Below are 16,767 nucleotides of genomic sequence, written 5' to 3' on the forward strand. Positions count from 1 at the left end.
TCTCCTCTGCACCCTCTCTAATCCGGGCCGCATCCTGGTAAATCTCCTCTGTACCCTCTCTAATCCAGGCAGCATCCTGGTAAATCTCCTCTGCACCCTCTCTAATCCAGGCAGCATCCTGGTAAATCTCCTCTGTACCCTCTCTAATCCAGGCAGCATCCTGGTAAATCTCCTCTGCACCCTCTCTAATCCAGGCAGCATCCTGGTAAATCTCCTCTGCACCCTCTCTAATCCAGGCAGCATCCTGGTAAATCTCCTCTGCACCCTCTCTAATCCGGGCAGCATCCTGGTAAATCTCCTCTGCACCCTCTCTAAAGCTTCCACACACTTCCTATCATGAGGTGACCGGAGCTGAACACTGTAGTCCAAGTGTGGTCTGACCAGGGCTTCATCGAGCTGCTCTCGAACTCAATGAAGGCCACCCCTGCAAACCTTAACGAGTAGAGTACACAGTAAACAAAGCCTCTGAGAGGGTCAGCCAGCAGTCCACAGAATCTGCTTTCCATGCAGCCCTGCAAGAAAAATCTCCAGCTTACTTGAAACAGATCGTCTGCAGAAAACACTGGTCTACAGAGTCTAATTCAAATAAAAGCACTAAGAAACATTCCAACAAATTTACAGCGTCTATTTCAGATAAACCCATTAAGAAACATTCCAACCAATCTACAGGGTATATTTCAAGTATGAGAAATATACCGAGTGCTCTGCAGAGTCAAGTTTAAATATCGCCATTGAAATCGACAACAGCAGTCTATTTTAAATACATCCTCTGTGAGAAGCAGCAAAGCAGCATACAGAGACTAATTCAACATAGCAAATGATCTGCAGAGACTATTTTACTTATAATGAGAAAAATCCCAAGCAGTCTACAGAAATCTTATTTTAAGTACAACCTTGGAGAAAAATATCAAACCATCTACAAGCCACCTCCAACAAGATCCCACCACCAAGCACATTTTTCCCTCCCCCCCTTTCTGCTTTCCGCAGGGATCGCTCCCTACGCTACTCCCTTGTCCACTCGCTCCCCCCCATCCCTTCCCACCGATCTCCCTCCCGGCACTTATCCTTGTAAACGGAACAAGTGCTACACCTGCCCTTACACTTCCTCCCTCACCACCATTCAGGGCCCCAGACAGTCCTTCCAGGTGAGGTGACACTTCACCTGTGAGTCGGCTGGTGTGGTATACTGCGTCCAGTGCTCCCGGTGTGGCCTTTTATATATTGGTGAGACCTGACGTAGACTGGGAGACCGTTTCGTGGAACACCTACACTCTGTCCGCCAGAGGAAGCAGGATCTCCCAGTGGCCACATATTTTAATTCCACGTCCCATTCCCATTCTGATATGTCTATCCATGGCCTCCTCTACTGTCAAGGTGAAGCCACACTCAGGTTGGAGGAACAACACCTTATATACCGGCTGGATAGCCTCCAACCTGATGGCATGAACATTGACTTCTCTATCTTCCATTAATGCCCCTCCTCCCCTTCTTACTCCATCCCTTATTTACTTATTTGTTTGTTTGTTCATTTATTTATTTTCCCCTTTTTTCCCTCTCTTGTTTTTCTCTCTCTATCCCTCTCACAATCACTCCTTGCCTGCCCTCCATCTCCCTCTGGTGTTCCCCTCCCGCTTTCTTTCTCCTGAGGCCTCCCGTCCCATGATCCTTTCCCTTCTCCAGCTCTGTATCACTTTTGCCAATCACCTTTCCAGCTCTCAGCTTCATCCCACCCCCTCCGGTCTTCTATCATTTCGCATTTCCCCCTCCCCCTCACACTTCCAAATCTCTTACTATCTTTCCTTTCAGTTAGTCCTGACGAAGGGTCTCGGCCCGAAACATCGACTGTACTTCTCCTTATAGATGCTGCCTGGCCTGCTGCGTTCCACCAGCATTTTGTGTGTGTTGCTTGAAACCATCTACAGAATCTATTTTATATAAATGAGACAAAAAGCCAACAATTCGAAATAAATCCCTGAGAAAGTTAGCTAAAATTCTACCGAGTGTATTTCAAATACACCCCAAGGAGAAAAGATACCAAATGGACTGAACAGAGCCTGAGAGCAGGCCAGCATGCACCCAGCCCCAGCAGACCTGTGCTACGGCCTTCGACAACCGAGCCCTGTTACACCATTCACATTTTATTCCACAGCCCGACATTCCCCAAATCCCTCTGGATTTTACCCCTCACCCTCCCGCAAAGGGGGAGTGGAAGTGACTTCTCCCCGTGGGTGATAGGATGTTGTCCCACCTGCAGTGGGATAGGTACCTGACTGGGCCAGCTGATAGACGTTGTGAGCCGACACGGCCACGGGGTCCTTCTCCAGGGGGACGATGGAACCAGGGGGCAAGTGCCCAGCCAGGAAGCGATGTGCCTCCTCCAACGGCTCCTCACGGTCCGAGTCCAGGGTCACCTTCACCCGGTAGAAGTTGCTGCCCCAGGCGGGGTAGGAGCCCAGCCCGACCTGGCGGCCAAATCGCTGGTGGGCCTCCTGCAGCACAGGAGCGATCCGGGTCTCCTCGGCATCCACGAAAAGCTCCCGGGTGGCGTACCGCAGCCCATGGTTCCGGAACAGGCCCTCCAGGCCGCCCATTGCCCGCTCCAGCAGCTCGGGCACGCCGGGGAAGAGGTAGACGTTCCGCACGCTGACCAGCGGATAGCGGAGGGGGGCTCCCGTCAAGCAGTCCACGCCGTAGTGCAGCTGGGAGGAGCGGGGGACGAGGGCGAGCTTCATCCGGGACCCGCTCTCCGTCTCGGCGCCCCCCTCCTCAACCTCGCCAGACAGCCGCCTCACCAGGGCCACCAGCTCCGGGTGGGGGTAGGTGGTCTCGCCGAAGGCTCGGGCCACCCCCTCGAAGGTGACGTCGTCGTGGGTGGGCCCGATGCCGCCTGAGGTCAGCACGTAGCGGAAGCGACCGGAGAAGGCAGACACCTCGCCAGCAATGGACTCCACCTCATCTGGCACCACCGACACCCGTTCCACCTTCACCCCCAGCGACCGTAACCTCCGGCACAGGAAGAACGAGTTGGTGTCCTGGGTGTAGCCCTGCCATGGGGGGGAGAGAGAGAGACCATTGGGGGGGAAGCAAAGAGTTAGCTCTCCTCCCTCAACCCATAACTTCCTAAACTGGTTTATTAGCGTCTTGTGTACTAATGCACAGTGCTCAGAAATCATCTCAGTACAACAATGCACCATGATAGTACAAGATCGGCAGACTCATTGGGCCGAAGGGCCTGTATGGAATGATAGAAGACTATTAAATGGATCGGCAGTACAATAAGATGGACTCTCGACCACTCAATCTATCGTATAAACTTGGACCTTCTTGTCGGTATGTACTATACTTTGGCTGTAGCCCCTATTGCCCCCTAATACAAGGCGGACTCCTGACTTCACAATCTACCTTGTCATGATCCCGCACCTTTTTGATTACTTGCACTGCACTTTCCCTGGAGCTTATTCTGTGTAATTATTGTTTTCCCCTGTTCTACCTCGATGCTCTGTGTAATGATCTGATCTGTGTGAACAGTATGCTAGACAAGCTTTTCACTGTATCTCAGTACATGGGACAATAATAAACCAATTCAATAAGGGAACTGTGCTCAAAAATTGAAAAGACAAAATCTGTGAGGCAGTCCTATTTGCAGTACTAATATTCTAAATATAACAGGGCTAATCATTAACTCTGCAGTCAGATTGGTTATTGACAGACCCGGTCATGTCATTCTATGGCTTCTACGGACTGCCCCCACCACATCCTTGGCTGTGTCGGTCACAGATGCAAATGATGCATTTCACTGTAAGTTTCAATGTAGACACAGCAAATAAATAAATCTGAGATCCGTTGGTGAATCTCTGCGCTGGATTAGTAGGTAATGAAAAATGACCAATTATCCTACTAACCAGTACGTCTTTGGACTGTGGGAGGAAACCGGAGCAGCCGGAGGAAGCCCAGGCTTCCAGACACAGGGAGGATTACAAACTCCTTATAGAGGACATGGGGACTGAACGCCCCAAGCTGTAACCGCGCTGCACTAATCGCCACGTGACCGCGGAGCGCCACTCTCACATATACCAAGCTACAGAGAATAATTTCTCTTGCATGTCACCCACACAGATCATTCCATCACATCAGAGCGTCAAGGTACAGGGGAAAGCAATAACAGAATGAGGAATCTGGGTCACAGAGAGTGCAGCCAGACAGAGGGGTGCAAGGTCAAGAGTCTGTCTGATTTTTAAGAAAATTGAATATCCCGAAATTAACAACAGAAGATAGTTTACTTCTAGATGCATCTATTACGGAAACCGAAATAAAAGAGGCTATTTTTTCAATGAATTCAGGTAAAGTCCCTGGTCCGGATGGTTATACTGCAGAATTTTAAAAATCCTTTTCTTCTATACTCTCTCCTAGGCTTTATAAAATTTTTAAAGATGCGTTAACTGTAGGTAAATTACCACAATCTTTTTATGATGCCTCTATTTCTCTAATTCTTAAAAAAGATAAAGACCCCACTGAATGTGCATCCTATCGGCCTATATCCTTGCTGAATACGGACTCTAAGATTTTTACCAAAATTTTGGCCACTAGATTAGAAAATATATTACCTCAAATTATTTCTGAAGACCAGACCGGATTTATTAAAAACCGTTATTCATCTTTTAACATCAGAAAATTAATTAATATAATTTATACTCCTTCATCTAAAATACCAGAATGTGTTATTTCCTTAGATGCTGAAAAAGCATTGAATGGCTATATTTATTTAATACGTTGCAGAATTTTAATTTTAGTCTGAAATTAATATCATGGATTAAATTAATATATTATAAACCTTTGGCTTCGGTTCTTACCAATAATCAGAGATCTCCTTTTTTTCAGTTATCCCGTGGTACGAGGCAAGGCTGTCCTTTAAGTCCTCTATTATTTGACATTGTTCTGGAACCTTCAGCCATTGCCATTCGTGAATCACCTAATATTTTTGGTATTACCCGTGGGGAAGGGACTTATAAGTTATCATTATATGCTGATGATTCGTGACTATACATATCTGACCCTGAGAGATCTATTCCTGCTATTTCGTCCTTGCTTGCTCAGTTTAGTAGCTTTTCTGGTTACAAACTGAATTTTAATAAAAGTGAATTATTTCCATTAAATATGCAAGTTCCAATTTATAAACACTTACCATTTAAGGTTGTCACAGACCATTTTACTTATTTGGGTATTAAAATTACCAAGAAACATAAGGATTTATTTAAAGTTATTTTTTTTTACCTTTAATTGACCAGATCAAGCAACTTGTTACCAGGTGGTCCCCATTATCTTTGTCATTGGTTGGTCAAATTAATGCTATTAAGATGATAGTATTACCCAAATTTTTATATTTATTCCAAGCATTACCAATTTTTATTCCTAAATCTTTTTTCGATATTATTGACTCCAAAATATCCTCGTATCTGTGGCAGAATAAAAATCCTAGATTAAGTAAAAAATATTTACAGAAGCCTAAGAAGGAGGGTGGTTTGGCTTTGCCAAACCTGAGATTTTACTATTGGGCAGTTAATATTCAATATTGAATATTTTGGACACAAGAATCGATTATAGCATCTTGCCCACAATGGGTAAATTTGGAATGTAAATCTGTACAAGACTTTTCATTATTTTCTATTTTAGGATCTTTGCTTCCTTTTGCTTGATCTAAATTGAATAAACAAATAACCAATCCTATAGTTAAACATACATAACGAATATGGTTTCAATTTCGTAAATTCTTTGGCTTGAATAAGTTTATCTTATCAAGCCCTATTATATCTAATTTTTTTTTTCAGCCCTCTTTTATAGATCAAGCCTTTGTATTATGGAAAACAAAAGGTATAACATGTTTTTGTGATCTATTTTTAGATGACAGCTTTATGTCCTTTGAACAGCTATCTAATAAATATAATTTGCCTAAAACTCACTTTTTTAGATACTTGCAAGTTAGAAATTTCTTGAATAATATGTTACAGTTTTTTCTGAAATTATGTCCAATGGACATTATGGAAAAAAATTTAGCTCTGAATCCTTGCCAGAAGGGTTTAGTAGCCATCATTGATAATATGATCATGAAAATACAGCCAGGAGTATCAGAAAAAATTAAGAAGGAATGGGAAAAAGAACTTCATTGTCTTATACCCACTGAGCAGTGGGAGAAAATTTTACAATTAGTTAATTCTTCTTCTATTTGTGCTAAACATGCCCTAATACAATTTAAGGTTCTACATAGGGCTCACATGTCCAAGGACAAACTTGCTCGATTTTACTCTCATGTTAATCCAACCTGTGACAGATGTCATTCTGAAGTTGCTTCATTGACCCACATGTTTTGGTCCTGCCCTTGTTTGCAAAATTACTGGAAAGATATTTTTGGTATTATTTCAACAGTTCTGAATATCAAATTGCAACTGCATCCTATCACTGCAATTTTCGGTTTACCGATGATGGATAATAGTTGTTTATTCCCCTCAGCCCGGCAGATGATTGCATTTGTTACATTAATGGCTAGAAGATCTATCCTATTGAACTGGAAAGAAATTAATCCTCCAACTACATTTCAGTGGTTTTCTCAAACTATTTCTTGTTTGAGTTTAGAAAAAATTAGAAGTGTTGTTTTTGACCCTTCAATTAAATTTGAAGGAACTTGGAGACCATTTATTCAACATTTTCATATGAGCTAAACTGACTTTTCCTAAACCTTACTTTTATTATCCTTAATTATTTGGATGGAGGTGCGGAGTTATTGACGCTACTGTGTATATTTGACATAATGCAATGGCCCATGTTGGTTAGGTTTTTTTTTCTTTTTTTGGGGGGGGTTCTTATTTACTCAATTTTTCGTAATTACTATGAGTTTGGGAGGTTATTATATATGGATTATCATTTATTTGTATTTATACTTTAACCTATTAATTATGTACTCTCAAACTCTCTGTATTCATGTTTCATTTATGTTTGTTTAAAATTTTTAAACAAAAATTTGTAAAAAGATTTAAAAAGAAAAGAGTCTGTCTGATCGGACTCGGGTGCCATTCAAGAGTCTGACAACAGGAGGTAGGAACTGTCCTTCAGTGTTCTGAGGTCGCACAAGGGAAAGCAATAAAAGATGGCAGAGAAAGTGCAGTACGGGCAGATTGTGAGGTTGGCAGTCTATCTTATCACACTAGAGTCTGATAACAGTGGGATGGAAGATGCTCTGAGCCTGGTGGGATCGCGCCTTCAGCCTTTTACCTTCTGCCCAATAGGAGAGAATGTCCAGAATGGTTCTGGCCACGATGTGGATTCAGCTCGGGCTCCCTCCCCACCATCGGTCGTATCTACAGGAGCCACTGCCTCAAGAAGGCAACATTCATCATCAAAGATCCCCTCCATCTGGCCAGGCCATCTTCTCACAGCTCCCATCGGGCAGGAGGTACAGAAGCCTGAAGCCCCACACCACCAGGGTCAGGAACAGCCACTTCCCTTCAGGTTGGGATGTAGGGAAAGTTACAGCGACTGAGAAGGATGTAGTGTCCAGATGGAGGGTCACAGAGACAAGGAAGGATGTGGGAACCGGAGAGAGCTCACAGAGATGTGGAGGGGTATAGGGTTTGGAGGGGTCACAGAGACAGAGAGGGGTATTGGGGCTGGAGGCGGTCACAGAGATGTGGGGGGTATAGGGTCTGGAGGGGTCACAGAGACAGAGAGGGGTGTAGGGGCTGGAGGGGTCACAGAGAGAGGGGTGTGTTTGGAGGGATGGAGGGCAGGGAGAGGGGTTGAGAGGGGGAGGATGTGGACAGGTCCTGGGAGAGGTAGGGGAAGGTAGTGGGGAAGTGTGATGAAGACGCGAGGGAAGTGGGGAGATGAAGGTGGGAACAGGTAGGGGGGGAGGAGGCCCTGCAGGTTTTGACCTCCCAGGAGACATTAATCATCCCATGACATCTCCCTAGAGGGAGGGGCAGAGGGAGGAGAGGAGGGAAGAGGAGGAGGAAGGTGGAGCAGAGGGTGGGGATGAGGGAGAAGCAGAGGGAGGGGCAGCGTCTGTACCTTTAGGATCTCATCTCCAATTATGATGATCCCTGCTGTGACGATACGGCGTTCCCGGTCTTCCAAGGCGTCAGTGGCCGCATTGCTGCCATTCATAGCCAGCAGGTGGTGGCGCAGTCTCTCCAGTCGGGCAATGTTCCGCAGCACCCTGGAACTGCAATGCATCAATCCCGGGGGGGTGGGCAGGAGGTCTGCTGGGATTCACTTCGGCCTACGGTATGGGGTCACGGCTGGCAACCAGGGTCTGTCGGCTGGTGTTCGTCTGCACCCACTTGCTGCGGTCTGCAGTGTATCTGTAATGTCCACAGAGGGGTTGAACAGAACAGTGTACATAAAACAGTACAGCACAGGAACAGGCCCTTCGGCCCACAGTGCCACGCTATAAAACCGGTAGTAGTACTGCTGGACAGCACTGTAATGTAGTGGGTAGTGTAATGCCTTACAGAGCCACCGTCACCCATCGGGAATCAATCCCCACCACTGTCAGTAAGGAGGCTGCACGTTCTCTCTGTGACCGTATGGATCTTCCTCCCACATTCCGAGGATGTACGAGTTAGAGGTAGTGAGTTGTGGGCATGCTATACTCACACCTGAGCACTTGCGGGCTGCCCCCAGCACGCCCTCGGACTGTGTTGGTCATTGACGCACGCCAGGCCTTTCACTGTACGTTTTGATGTTTGGATGTTTGTGTGACAAATAAAGCTAATCTTTAAGATATTTAACTTCTAACCAAATTAATCCCTTCCGCCTACACAATGTCCATATCCTTCCATCCCCTGCACGTTCATGTTCCTGTCAAGGAGCCCATCTAATAAAAGAGTAAAAGAGAGGCAAGAATAGATATCAGATCACTGGAAAATGACGCTGGAGAGATAGCAATGAAGTCAAGGAAATGGTGGACGAACTGATAGATATTTTCCATCAGTTTTCACTGTGCAAGACACTAGCAGCATCGAGAGTGTCAGGGGGCAGAAGTGAGTGAAGTTGCTACTATAAAGGAGAAGGTGCTTGGGAAGCTGAACGATCTGAAGGTAGATAAGTCATGTCGACCAGATGGACTACACCCCAGGGTTCTGAAAGAAGTGGCTGAAGAGATTGTGGAGGCATGAGTAGCGATCTTTCAGAATCAATACATTCTGGAATGGTTCCGGAGGACTGGACAATTGCAAATGTAACTCTACTTTTCAAGAAGACGGAAGCAGAAGGAAGAAAATTATAGGCCAGTTAGCCTGACCTCAGTGGTTGGGAAGATGTTTGAGTTGATTGTTACAGATGAGGCTTCAGGGTAGTTGGAGACACATGGTGGAATAGGCCATAGTCAGGCAACACACACAAAACACAGGAGAAATTCAGCAGGACAGACACCAACTATTGTGTACAGTTCTGGTCACCGAATTATAGGAAAGATGTCAACAAAATACAGAGAGTACAGAGGAGATTTACTAGGATGTTACCTGGGTTTCAGCACCTTAGTTACAGAGAAAGGTTGAACAAGCTAGGTCTTTATTCTTTGGAACGTAGAAGGTTGAGGGGTGACTTGATAGAGGTATTTAAAATTATGAGGGGGGTAGATAGAGTTGACGTGGATAGGCTTTTTCCATTGAGAGTAGGGGAGATTCAAACAAGAGGACATGAGCTGAGAGTTAGGGGGCAAAAGTTTAGGGGTAACACGAAGGGGAATTTCTTTACTCTGAGAGTGGTAGCTGTGTGGAACGAGCTTCCAGTAGAAGTGGCAGAGGCAGGTTCGATTATGTTGTTTAAAAAAAAATTGGATAGGTATATGGACAGGAAAGGAATGGAGGATTATGGGCTGAGTGCAGGTAGGTGGGACTAGGTGAGAGTAAGCGTTCGGCACCGACTAGAAGGGCTGAAATGGCCTGTTTCCGTGCTGTAATTATAACTACGGAAAAGAGTACAGTCGACCCTTCATCAGGACTGGAAGAAGAGAAGAAGTCAGAGTAAGAAAGTAGGGGAGGGGAGGAAGAACCACAAGGTGAAACTGGGAAGGGGAAGTGGGGTGAAGTGAAGAGCTGGAAAGTTGATTAGTGAAAGAGATACAGGGCTGGAGAAGGGGGAATCTAATGGGAGAGAACAGAAAGCCGTGGAAGAAAGAAAAGGGGGAAGAGCACTGGAAGGAGGGAGGTGATGGGCAGGCAGAGAGATAAGGTGAGAGAGGGAATGGGGAATGGTAAAGGAGGGACGTTACCAGAAGTTAGAGAAATCGATGTTCATGCCATCAGGTTGGAGGCTACCCAGACGGAATATAAGGTGTTGTTCCTCCAACCTGAGAGTGGCTTCATCGCGACAGTAGAGGAGGCCGTGGACTGACACGTCAGAATGGGAATGGGAAGTGGAATTAGAATGGGTGGCCACTGGGAGATCCTGCTTTCTCTGGTAGACAGAGCACAGATGCTTGGTGAAGTGGTCTCTCAATCTGCTCTGGGTCTCACCAACATACAGGAGGCCACACTGGGAGCATCAGATACAGTAGGTGACCCCAACAGACTCAAGATGGAGGGATGTCCATTTAGAACGGAGATGAGGAGGGATTTCTTTAGCCAGAAGGTGGTGAATCTGTGGAATTTGTTGCCACAAACGGCTGTGTAGGCCAGGTCACTGGGTGTATTTAAAGCAGAGGTTCAAAGGTTCTTGATTAGTCAGGGTGTGAAAGGTTATGAAGAAAAAGCAGGAGAATGGTGTTGAGAGGGAAAATGGATCAGCCATGATGAAATGGAGGAGCAGACTACATGGGCTGAATAGCCTTTAATAGCTCTATCCTACAGTGTCACGGAACACTACACCCACAGGAGAGAAACAAGCCATTTGGCCCATCTTGTCCGTGTTGGCATGATCTTCTGTCCAATCCTTTCATTTCCTGCGTATTCAGGTTTTCAACAACTCTCTCAAACAGACTCATGAAGTAAAACAGCCCCAAATCAGGTCCTTCAGCCCATCTAGTCCATGCCAGCTTGTATTTCTATCTTCCTGCGCCTATCCAAACTGCTAGTTCCAGACTCACACCACTTTCTGAGTGAGTAAGTTCTCCGTTAGGTTCCCCTGAATCATTTCACCGTTCCCCTTAAACCACTGACTTCTGCATCCAGCCTCACCCAACCTCAGGGGAAAAGCCAGCAAGTAATCTACAAGGTGAGAGGGAAGAGGTTTAATACGAACCTGAGGGGCAACTTTTTTACACCCAGAGAGTGGTCAGTATAGGAACGAGCTGCCAGATGAAGTGGTTGAGGCAACTAATTTAACAACATTTAAAAGGCTCTTGGACAGGGACACGGATAGGAAAGGTTTAGAGGGATACGGACAGGTACACGGATAGGAAAGGTTTAGAGGGATACGGACAGGTACACGGATAGGAAAGGTTTAGAGGGATACGGGGAGGTACACGGATAGGAAAGGTTTAGAGGGATACGGGGAGGTACACGGATAGGGAATGTTTAGAGGGATACGGACAGGTACACGGATAGGAAAGGTTTAGAGGGATACGGACAGGTACTCGGATAGGAAAGGTTCAGAGGGATACGGACAGGTACACGGATAGGAAAGGTTTAGAGGGATACGGACAGGTACACGGATAGGAAAGGTTTAGAGGGATACGGACAGGTACACGGATAGGAAAGGTTCAGAGGGATACGGACAGGGACACGGATAGGAAAGGTTTAGAGGGATACGGACAGGTACATGGATAGGAAAGGTTTAGAGGGATACGGACAGGGACACGGATAGGAAAGGTTTAGAGGGATACGGACAGGTACACGGATAGGAAAGGTTTAGAGGGATATGGACAGGTACACGGATAGGAAAGGTTTAGAGGGATACGGACAGGGACACGGATAGGAAAGGTTTAGAGGGATACGGACAGGGACACGGATAGGAAAGGTTCAGAGGGATACGGACAGGGACACGGATAGGAAAGGTTTAGAGGGATACGGACAGGTACACGGATAGGAAAGGTTTAGAGGGATACGGACAGGTACACGGATAGGAAAGGTTTAGAGGGATACGGAGAGGTACACGGATAGGAAAGGTTTAGAGGGATACGGACAGGTACACGGATAGGAAAGGTTTAGAGGGATACGGACAGGTACACGGATAGGAAAGGTTCAGAGGGATACGGACACGGACACGGATAGGAAAGGTTTAGAGGGATACGGACAGGGACACGGATAGGAAAGGTTCAGAGGGATACGGACAGGGACACGGATAGGAAAGGTTTAGAGGGATACGGACAGGTACACGGATAGGAAAGGTTCAGAGGGATACGGACAGGTACACGGATAGGAAAGGTTCAGAGGGATACGGACAGGGACACGGATAGGAAAGGTTTAGAGGGATACGGACAGGGACACGGATAGGAAAGGTTCAGAGGCATACGGACAGGGACACGGATAGGAAAGGTTCAGAGGGATACGGACAGGTACACGGATAGGAAAGGTTCAGAGGGATACGGACAGGTACACGGATAGGAAAGGTTTAGAGGGATACGGACAGGGACACGGATAGGAAAGGTTCAGAGGGATACGGACAGGTACACGGATAGGAAAGGTTTAGAGGGATACGGACAGGTACACGGATAGGAAAGGTTTAGAGGGATACGGACAGGTACACGGATAGGAAAGGTTTAGAGGGATACGGGGAGGTACACGGATAGGAAAGGTTTAGAGGGATACGGACAGGTACACGGATAGGAAAGGTTTAGAGGGATACGGACAGGTACACGGATAGGAAAGGTTTAGAGGGATACGGGGAGGTACACGGATAGGAAAGGTTTAGAGGGATACGGGGAGGTACACGGATAGGGAATGTTTAGAGGGATACGGACAGGTACACGGATAGGAAAGGTTTAGAGGGATACGGACAGGTACTCGGATAGGAAAGGTTCAGAGGGATACGGACAGGTACACGGATAGGAAAGGTTTAGAGGGATACGGACAGGTACACGGATAGGAAAGGTTTAGAGGGATACGGACAGGTACACGGATAGGAAAGGTTCAGAGGGATACGGACAGGGACACGGATAGGAAAGGTTTAGAGGGATACGGACAGGTACATGGATAGGAAAGGTTTAGAGGGATACGGACAGGGACACGGATAGGAAAGGTTTAGAGGGATACGGACAGGTACACGGATAGGAAAGGTTTAGAGGGATATGGACAGGTACACGGATAGGAAAGGTTTAGAGGGATACGGACAGGGACACGGATAGGAAAGGTTTAGAGGGATACGGACAGGGACACGGATAGGAAAGGTTCAGAGGGATACGGACAGGGACACGGATAGGAAAGGTTTAGAGGGATACGGACAGGTACACGGATAGGAAAGGTTTAGAGGGATACGGACAGGTACACGGATAGGAAAGGTTTAGAGGGATACGGAGAGGTACACGGATAGGAAAGGTTTAGAGGGATACGGACAGGTACACGGATAGGAAAGGTTTAGAGGGATACGGACAGGTACACGGATAGGAAAGGTTCAGAGGGATACGGACAGGGACACGGATAGGAAAGGTTTAGAGGGATACGGACAGGGACACGGATAGGAAAGGTTCAGAGGGATACGGACAGGGACACGGATAGGAAAGGTTTAGAGGGATACGGACAGGTACACGGATAGGAAAGGTTCAGAGGGATACGGACAGGTACACGGATAGGAAAGGTTCAGAGGGATACGGACAGGGACACGGATAGGAAAGGTTTAGAGGGATACGGACAGGGACACGGATAGGAAAGGTTCAGAGGCATACGGACAGGGACACGGATAGGAAAGGTTTAGAGGGATACGGACAGGTACACGGATAGGAAAGGTTCAGAGGGATACGGACAGGTACACGGATAGGAAAGGTTTAGAGGGATACGGACAGGGACACGGATAGGAAAGGTTCAGAGGGATACGGACAGGTACACGGATAGGGAAGGTTTAGAGGGATATGGACAGGTACACGGATAGGGAAGGTTTAGAGGGATACGGACAGGTACACGGATAGGAAAGGTTTACAGGGATACGGACAGGTACACGGATAGGAAAGGTTCAGAGGGATACGGACAGGTACACGGATAGGAAAGGTTTAGAGGGATACGGACAGGTACACTGATAGGAAAGGTTTAGAGGGATACGGACAGGTACACTGATAGGAAAGGTTTAGAGGGATACGGACAGGTACAAGGATAGGAAAGGTTTAGAGGGATACGGACAGGGACACGGATAGGAAAGGTTTAGAGGGATACGGACAGGTACACGGATAGGAAAGGTTCAGAGGGATACGGACAGGGACACGGATAGGAAAGGTTCAGAGGGATACGGACAGGTACACGGATAGGAAAGGTTCAGAGGGATACGGACAGGTACACGGATAGGGAAGGTTTAGAGGGATACGGACAGGTACACGGATAGGGAAGGTTTAGAGGGATACGGACAGGTACACGGATAGGAAAGGTTTAGAGGGATACGGACAGGTACACGGATAGGAAAGGTTTAGAGGGATACGGACAGGTACACGGATAGGGAAGGTTTAGAGGGATACGGACAGGTACACGGATAGGGAAGGTTTAGAGGGATACGGACAGGGACACGGATAGGAAAGGTTTAGAGGGATACGGACAGGTACACGGATAGGAAAGGTTTAGAGGGATACGGACAGGTACACGGATAGGAAAGGTTTAGAGGGATACGGACAGGTACACTGATAGGAAAGGTTTAGAGGGATACGGACAGGTACAAGGATAGGAAAGGTTTAGAGGGATACGGACAGGGACACGGATAGGAAAGGTTCAGAGGGATACGGACAGGGACACGGATAGGAAAGGTTCAGAGGGATACGGACAGGTACACGGATAGGGAAGGTTTAGAGGGATACGGACAGGTACACGGATAGGGAAGGTTTAGAGGGATACGGACAGGTACACTGATAGGAAAGGTTTAGAGGGATACGGACAGGTACAAGGATAGGAAAGGTTTAGAGGGATACGGACAGGGACACGGATAGGAAAGGTTTAGAGGGATACGGACAGGTACACGGATAGGAAAGGTTCAGAGGGATACGGACAGGGACACGGATAGGAAAGGTTCAGAGGGATACGGACAGGTACACGGATAGGGAAGGTTTAGAGGGATACGGACAGGTACACGGATAGGGAAGGTTTAGAGGGATACGGACAGGTACACGGATAGGAAAGGTTTAGAGGGATACGGACAGGTACACGGATAGGAAAGGTTTAGAGGGATACAGACAGGTACACGGATAGGGAAGGTTTAGAGGGATACGGACAGGTACACGGATAGGGAAGGTTTAGAGGGATACGGACAGGGACACGGATAGGAAAGGTTTAGAGGGATACGGACAGGTACACGGATAGGAAAGGTTTAGAGGGATACGGACAGGTACACGGATAGGAAAGGTTTAGAGGGATACGGACAGGTACACGGATAGGAGAGGTTCAGAGGGATACGGACAGGTACACGGATGGGAAAGGTTTAGAGGGATACGGACAGGTACACGGATAGGAGAGGTTCAGAGGGATACAGACAGGTACAAGGATAGGAAAGGTTTAGAGGGATACGGACAGGTACACGGATAGGAAAGGTTCAGAGGGATACGGACAGGGACACGGATAGGAAAGGTTCAGAGGGATACGGACAGGGACACGGATAGGAAAGGTTTAGAGGGATACGGACAGGTACACGGATAGGAAAGGTTCAGAGGGATACGGACAGGGACACGGATAGGAAAGGTTTAGAGGGATACGGACAGGGACACAGATAGGAAAGGTTCAGAGGGATACGGACAGGTACACGGATAGGAAAGGTTTAGAGGGATACGGACAGGTACACGGATAGGAAAGGTTTAGAGGGATATGCACAGGTACACGGATAGGAAAGGTTCAGAGGGATACGGACAGGTACACGGATAGGAAAGGTTTAGAGGGATACGGACAGGTACACGGATAGGAAAGGTTCAGAGGGATACGGACAGGTACACGGATAGGAAAGGTTCAGAGGGATATGGACAGGGACACGGATAGGAAAGGTTTAGAGGGATACGGACAGGGACACGGATAGGAAAGGTTTAGAGGGATACGGACAGGTACACGGATAGGAAAGGTTTAGAGGGATACGGACGGGTACACGGATAGGAAAGGTTCAGAGGGATACGGACAGGTACACGGATAGGAAAGGTTTAGAGGGATACGGACAGGGACACGGATAGGAAAGGTTTAGAGGGATACGGACGGGTACACGGATAGGAAAGGTTCAGAGGGATACGGACAGGTACACGGATAGGAAAGGTTTAGAGGGATACGGACAGGGACACGGATAGGAAAGGTTTAGAGGGATACGGACAGGGACACGGATAGGAAAGGTTTAGAGGGATACGGACAGGTACACGGATAGGAAAGGTTCAGAGGGATACGGACAGGTACACGGATAGGAAAGGTTCAGAGGCATACGGACAGGGACACGGATAGGAAAGGTTTAGAGGGATACGGACAGGTACACGGATAGGAAAGGTTCAGAGGGATACGGACAGGGACACGGATAGGAAAGGTTCAGAGGCATACGGACAGGGACACGGATAGGAAAGGTTTAGAGGGATACGGACAGGTACACGGATAGGAAAGGTTCAGAGGGATACGGACAGGTACACGGATAGGAAAGGTTTAGAGGGATACGGACAGGGACACGGATAGGAAAGGTTCAGAG

The 16,767-nt window shown here is 47.2% G+C and overlaps 1 protein-coding gene across 1 annotated transcript in view; it reads right to left on the reverse strand.

Annotated features, from left to right (window-relative positions):
• The window catches only part of flad1 (flavin adenine dinucleotide synthetase 1), a 44,442-nt gene that overhangs the window by 12,353 nt on the left and 15,322 nt on the right, over window positions 1-16,767 (reverse strand). Inside the window, exons 2-3 of the mRNA XM_073061189.1 lie at window positions 8,059-8,351; window positions 2,267-3,044 (exon numbers count right to left, since the gene is read on the reverse strand). Coding sequence (XP_072917290.1) covers window positions 2,267-3,044; window positions 8,059-8,223 — 943 coding nt within the window. The 5' untranslated portion in view covers window positions 8,224-8,351. The remainder of the gene's footprint in view (window positions 1-2,266; window positions 3,045-8,058; window positions 8,352-16,767) is intronic.

This window comes from Hemitrygon akajei, chromosome 11, assembly GCF_048418815.1.
Source record: "Hemitrygon akajei chromosome 11, sHemAka1.3, whole genome shotgun sequence".
Taxonomy (NCBI): domain Eukaryota; kingdom Metazoa; phylum Chordata; class Chondrichthyes; order Myliobatiformes; family Dasyatidae; genus Hemitrygon; species Hemitrygon akajei.